The 6,983-nt window shown below is 40.4% G+C and overlaps 1 protein-coding gene across 1 annotated transcript; it reads right to left on the reverse strand.

Moving 5' to 3' along the window:
• Positions 1-2,830: 2,830 nt before the first annotated feature.
• LOC147892635 (oxidoreductase) lies at positions 2,831-6,418 on the reverse strand. The gene is made up of 6 exons (XM_087387289.1): positions 6,223-6,418; positions 4,244-4,304; positions 4,060-4,098; positions 3,761-3,873; positions 3,339-3,573; positions 2,831-3,252 (listed from the first exon to the last, which is right to left on the reverse strand). The coding sequence occupies exons 1-6, from the start codon at positions 6,337-6,339 to the stop codon at positions 2,921-2,923; spliced, it is 897 nt and encodes a 298-aa protein (XP_087243415.1). The 5' UTR covers positions 6,340-6,418; the 3' UTR covers positions 2,831-2,920.
• Positions 6,419-6,983: the final 565 nt, after the last annotated feature.

The following is a 6,983-nucleotide window of genomic DNA, read 5'->3' on the forward strand; positions in this document are numbered from 1 at the left end:
ATTTGCTTGCTTATTGAGGTTTCACCCCCAACTCGGGTCCTTACCTATGGAACCAGGTTCTTCTTGGTTGGTAGTTCGATGACGTGAGCCTTGCCCTTCAAATCCTTAGCCACCTTGTATGCCACCTGCATCTGCTCTTTCCATTTCACATCTTTGGTTGGAGATGTCCTTTCCCAAAACTAGTCACTATTACATGTTTACAAGTGAACCCTCGAAGAAAAGGATGATGTGACAGTTAGGTGCACAAGCTAAGTATGTGCTTGTGGAGAGGTATGCCTATGAAGAATAGGTGTGACATGGCAAGTCATATGCTAGTGAAAATTAGCAAGAGGTGTGTGATGATGTTGTAGTGTTGAGGTGGAACTACGTTCCACGTGGCACCACTGAGGTGGCAGTGCTAATCCGATAATGTTGTTGTGGCAGCACTTCCACATGGACTGCCTATGTGGTAGTGATGATGTGGCATTATGAGTGTTGTGATGAGGTGGTAGGTTGTTGATTGTGCCAGTGGCTGATGACATGGTAGCTCCCATATGTCTATTGATGTGGCCTTATCTACTTGCCACATGTCACTTTTTGGGCACCCTATCTGTCATGTGGCTCCAAAACACATCGCTTATCTTCTTCTACCTATGAAGAAGTTTGGAGCTTCTCCATCATCCGTCTACAGTCAAGAAAGTTAATATCTATGCATCTGCATGACTTTGTAGGTAGAGTTTCTACAAGGCGTGTGCTCTGCTCATCATTGCAAGTCATGTCTATATAGCTTATGGTTTTGTTTGCTATGTGCATTGTTGCATTCTATGTTGTTGTCCGACCTGTCCATCACGTATGTAGATAGTTGCATTGTACTTGGTACTTTTTGGTAAATGGTTGTTCGTCGCTTGTGCTATAGAGGTCATTGCATATGTTGTAGCTTGCATAGGCTACTAAATGTCATGTTGCTATGGTCTACATCAACACAGTCACGTCAATCCAATTATCATTGATAGGAGGGTTGTGTTGGTTGCCTGTGCATCTTCAACTGCTTGTCTTGTGCATTGCTAATACTTTTTCCTATTTTGCCTTTGCATACGTCGTGGCAGTCATGCTCATCTTGCCTCTGTGGTAGGTCACATATATGGAAGACACTTAACCATAGTACTAGAGCACATAGATACCTAACCAATCGCTTGATGACAAAGGTTGACACCTCACTTATGCCATCTGCATTGCCACACAAGACCTATGCCATTACATTGTCAAGTTGATAATCTAGTACGATGATGTGTGCAAGGAGAATAGGCATTAAGTGGTATGCACATCCTAAGACCAAGAAAGCACATCCTCTACAATCGTAACTCCAAGGAAAATTTGATGAAACTTCTAGACAAGAAGTTTTCAAGATCCTCCTGTTTGGAAGAGCTACATCGATACCTTATATGATATCCTCAGTCAACCCTCACCCAAGTTTTTGGTACTCCCCACCACAAGAACTCTACTCTCTTTACTACACCCTAGTTGAAAGAATCAATCGACAAGCTTCAAATGGCAAAGTCAAGGACTATGAAGTCCTCTAAGTAAAGCTCCTACCTCACGGCCAAGTCAGCCAAGTAATTAATGAAGCTCTTTGTATAGTTCTTCCGATAACTTGAACCAACAATACCATAGCTTGAACAATACCATAGTCTCAATTATCTATAGAGCAAGAGACCCTATGGACATTGACAACTATAAAACCATCATGGTGGGCCATCTCATGGCCAAAGCGTGGATGAAAGTTTGAGATAAATGTTCAAGAGCAATCTAGTGGATAAGCATGCATATGATAGTTTTTGCAAGACTGAAATGCGATCACTCCATTCTAGAACATATATTTAGTCTCAATACCCTTATTGAGGAATTTAGACATTGGAAGAAGAAGGTTTACTACTACTTCATGGACTTTTGCAATGTGGTAATGAGGAATTTAGACATTGGAAGAAAAAGGTTTACTACTACTTCATGGACTTTTGCAATGTTTACCACTACTTTGTGGATGGGCATGCATATGGTAAATTGAGCAAGATTCAAATGAGACCAATCCATCCTAAAACATGCCTTCAATCTCAACACCTTTATTGAGGAGGCTAAACATTGGAAACAAAAGATTTACTGCTATGTTGTGGACTTTTGCAAGGCTTTTGACTTGATGCCATGAGCTGACCTCATTTAATGCCTTTGAGCATTGGGGATTGAAAAGGATGTCATTTGAGTGATTATGGCATTGTACAAGAGAGAGGATATTATATGAGAGAGTCATAGGTAAAGTGCATACCACTTGTTAGAGAAGGTGAAAAGTACCATTTGGTCTGAAGTAGGGGTGCCCTCTATCCCCTGGACTATCTAGACTCTATAGAGATCTCATTTGTGAACTCTTTAGGAGGGCGAGAATCAGCACTAGCAAAGACACTTATCCCTATTTTATGCCGATGACGGGTACTAACCTCAGTACTAACTAGGAGGCCTATAGACCTTTTGTGATAGACAAGAGATGAAAGTCAATTTTGGGAATACCAAAATTATGATCTTCAATACCAATGAGACTAGTCTCAATGCAAAGCATTCTCATTTATGATACTAGTTTCAATGTGAAGCATCCACATTTGTGGACAAGGTGATATTATCACTTCATATGTGTACTTAAGATGCAGGATTATAAAGAGACGTAGAGCCTCACAAAACAATGACCTCAAATTTAATTATGTAGAATATCTATCGATCCCATTGGCATACATCCATTAACTTAGCATGCATATTTCAGTGCGCACACATCATGTAATAACTGGGACAATATCAAGAAACATGTACATTTTAAAATGAACATCCTCAAAATATCAGGGAACAATTATAATGGGATTAATAGAAAACTTGAGAAACATCCCTCGAAGCTACGAGTATTCTAAAGCCTTATCAAATTTCTGTGGACTCTTGGCACTAAACGGCAGGTTAAAGATACACGAATGTGATTCCTTTTCAGGCAACCAATGACACTCTTAATATTTGAAGCATCTTCCTTCATGGTTTCCTTAACTGGTTCACTGAAATCCAATACCTCTAGCATTGAAGCATCTTCCTCACTATCTTCTCTGACAGGTCCACTTACACTTGAATCCCCCTTCCCCTGAGACGCAGAGCTGCCCTCATTCACTCTATTCAATTGAACCATGTCCAGATTCACGACTGTGTCATCCAAAGTGTGTTCAATGGAATCGTCAATCCCATGAAGGTAATCTGCCAGAGTAAAATGCATACATTAGAAACGGGTAAATATTGACACCATCCTCTTGAATTCCTCTCTGCAAGAAAACTTGACAAACCTTGGTAAGCAGTATCTTTGAATACAAGTAGACTTCCTGGCATCAAAACTAAAGAGACTACCATAGCAGGAGGATGCAATGGTGCAACTGACTTCTGTTCAAAATGATCAAAACTCAAGGCAAGAGCATTATCAACGTCCAGCAGCCGTGAGTGAGGAGAAAACCGCATAACTGCTGGTGACCCAAGGGAAAGGATGGCCACTAAAGGAAAGTAGGCAGGTCCATCTTGATGTGGCTGCAGTTTCAACAAGAGTAAACAAGGCAGGTTAAGTCTCAATGCAAAGAGCCAAAACAATCCTCACAACCAGCTTTTCAAAATGCTGGGAATGCGTTTCCTGAAACAGGACCACGAAAGCATATTCTAGTCACCTTAGAAAGACAAATCTGTATTCATTGTGGTCAAATTGAAACAAGTTACATACCATGATTCCTTGTCCAGGCAAATATTCATTCACCAGCACATGATTAATTGGTGAAGGGAATAGCCCCAGGTCTTCATAGATTTTTCCTGTCAAAGCAGAAAGCCATGGCGGCACTGCCACAAAAGTAGTTCAGTCATGCTGCAGGCAAATCACTGTTGTGAGCTTGTTCCTCCAATTCCATCGACTCACGACTCTCCTATCATACAAAATATGTCTCTGTACATTTCTGCTTGGCTTAAAGAAAAAGCATGCTTAGTGAGCTCAGGGACAGAAACATATATAGTAAAGATGATACCTACACTGTTGAGGCAGCAAACCCTTTTCATGAACGATACCCCCTGCTCACAAGCAGCACCTTTCATGTCGAATTTCGTGCAATAAACTCCAATTTCTGCTCTAATTGCTTAAAATTTTAAAAATCCTTCAAATTATATTTGGAATCTCATTAATCTAAAAGCATGCTACTGTTTGATTCAGCCATACCCCAGTTTTGTAGCCTCCGATTTTTCAGAGACTTCCATTTAGAAGTTGGAGCACCATTGACCTGTGAAGCACAGAACCTAGTTAAATATTAGCAATGAGAAAAACAGCATTAAAAAAAAACTTTTTAGTCATAGAAAACAGGTACCTAAACCTAATTTTCGCTCTCATGGGCAGCTGAAATATTAATGGGAGCTAGGCTGCAGCAGTTACTATAACATCTCTTATGTCCCTTCACGTTTGGTGAAGGTTTAATTCCCCTTCCATGCAGTCAACTTCTCACATTTCCGATGCCTCTACAATAATCAGCTTGTTTTCATCTGTAGAGCCATAAAAGTCAAGATCTCATGATTTGTCCTATTTGAGTCCATAATCTTTTGTAACTTTAAGCTATTGGTGTTCTACATCAAGAGTAGTCTTTCTGGGATTTTGCATGAATCGATTGAGAACACCAACTGCATAAGTGATGTTCGATCAGGTAATTGTGAAATAGATTAAGCTACCTATGAGCTGTCTGTATTTAAGAGGATCTGTATTTGGAGAAGTATAGTAAGTTGACAATTTAATATGGGGGTTGCAAGGTTTACAGTGGTTGCAAGGTTTACAGTCATGCAAGTAAAACTGCTCGAGGACTTTACAAGTGCACCTTCCCTGTGTCAACATGATGCCATTTTTCTTTTTCCATGTTCTACGCCAAGAAAATAGTGAAGATGATCCCATGTCTTTCATGTCAAACTCAGATGTCAGTTGACGTTTGACTTTTGAAATAAGATAGAGAGGCAATAGGGGGGGACTTCAAAAGATGAGATGTGGGAGCCATTGTCAATTGTTGATCTTTGCTGCCTACTTTGCGGGTGATAAATGGGATTGTCATTTGAAGCATCTTGCGACTACATGCAGTGACTGGGGACTACACTCTTGGGTGTCTGCTTAGGAAGGTCTAACAACACCTTAACTGCGTCTTTAGCATTCCATGATGCCAGTGAAGAGGACAAAATATTTTCAAAGCAAGAAGCGCAGCGGGCTATTAACATTAGCAATCCCTCTTAGCATAGATAGTTAGTTTGCTTGTATTAGGGACTGCCAGTGATGTACTAATTGGTCCATACACGTGTCCAATAAGCAGCCATATTGTCCTGCGGCCCTTACTAGCAGCCAATTCTCCCAAAATGTGTGGATGTAAGACTCGGTTCAGAAGTATATAAGTATCACAGGATCTCTTTGCGTTTGTATCATGTAGCTAGTCTTAGGTCGATCCTTTGAAACCATCCTAGCCAAAGCGTTCCTTTCAATTTTCCTCCTTTTATGGCTGCTCTCTTCTTCTTGTTTTCCCCTTGAGCTCCAATGAATAGACCTTGATAACATCTACGCTAGAAGATGAAAGCTTGAGAATCACATGGGGATCTACAACGAATCAGACTTTACTTTTGTGGGTATGAGGCACTCCCTACAATGCAGGACCACAAGTTAAAGTGCTGCTAGGACCTTCACCAATTCCTTTGCTGAAAGAGCTCAAATTCTCAAAAACCATGAGTGCGGTAAAACAAAAGACTTATAGAGATAAGTAAAATTGGATTGGGAAGAAAGTTAACTCTCATGAAATCATCTCAACCTCAGCTCCAAACCCAGAACCTTGGAAAAAATGGCACAGCTCTATCTTAACGAAAAGATGTCTTATAAAGTAAGAGATAATGAGAACAAGAAGGCCATAGTAATGCTTTTGTCTAACATCCATGCGCCATTTACGGCTAATCAGACAGAAAATATCGCCTCCCTAATTCCTCGACCAAGGTTGCCAAGGTGCCAGGAATTTTTGTCCTGCATCCTGGGCCTTGTCTTTCAAACATGGCTCTATTACGTTCAAAATTACATGCCAATCTGCTATTTTCCTGTGCACCTAAGGACATTTGACCACACCTTGCGGAGCGGTGGATTCCTTGAAACAAACAAAATCATCAGGCAGAGAGGGGACATTACTGTACCTGTTGCAAGAGTCGAAGTTGCTCCTGAGACGTTACATAGTCGGGGATGTAGTAGACGGAAGGCAAAGAGCCAACGCGAAAGTACTCCAGAGAATTTGGATCTACGCACGTAGACATCGTTTTTATAGGTTATGTTTACTTGAAAGCAATTATATATATATGTAAGAGAGAGAGAGAGAGCGCTTTTATTAGAAGTCTTAGGAAGACCAAGGGTCCATGAGACTACGAGCTAAGAAGAAGAATCCCTGCCTCTGGCGTGAGTACATCACACAGCCTTTGCCTTGCCATGTTTACTTGCGTAGCTTCGCCATTTGTCACTGTGCAACACAATCTTTCTTCATTTCCAAGTTTATTTCTAGTGGTGACAGCATTTATTTAGCCCCTTTGAGTGGCAAAATGCTTCTTGCCCTAGTGAATGGTTCAAGACTGAAGGAGTATCACACTCACTAAACACCTCTCTTTCAGAATTATGTATTTAAAGGAGATGAATTCAAAATTATAAAATTTAACATGACACAGATAAGTTACACCAAAAGATAAGATTCAACAGTTGTAAACTCTCGTAATATTTACAATGGTGTTAACAAACATGTTGCAATGTCTACACCTCGAGGTAGTCACTCAAAATTATGTAAGGTAGCACGTGAGTTGAACGGGTTTCTTTATTTTGTGGACTTACATACAAACAAAAATAGTCCCATCCATGATATAGAAGCTCCTCCTATAAAAATCCTTCACAAAAAACTATTTGTACTATGTAG

This window comes from Dipteris shenzhenensis, chromosome 16 (assembly GCF_047967505.1).
Source record: "Dipteris shenzhenensis isolate YYH24624 ecotype China chromosome 16, Dip_SZ_1.0, whole genome shotgun sequence".
NCBI classification, from domain to species: domain Eukaryota; kingdom Viridiplantae; phylum Streptophyta; class Polypodiopsida; order Gleicheniales; family Dipteridaceae; genus Dipteris; species Dipteris shenzhenensis.

What these genes read in the sequence shown, in the direction of transcription:
- LOC147892635 (XM_087387289.1), bottom strand. Translation starts at nt 6,339, where the DNA reads ATGTCTACGTGCGTAGATCCAAATTCTCTGGAGTACTTTCGCGTTGGC. An exon ending in GGGTTTGCTGCCTCAACAGT is followed by an intron (nt 3,874 to 4,059) that starts GTAGGTATCATC and finishes CTTTTGTGGCAG; the next exon opens with TGCCGCCATGGCTTTCTGCT. An exon ending in TGCCTGGACAAGGAATCATG is followed by an intron (nt 3,574 to 3,760) that starts GTATGTAACTTG and finishes TTGAAACTGCAG; the next exon opens with CCACATCAAGATGGACCTGC.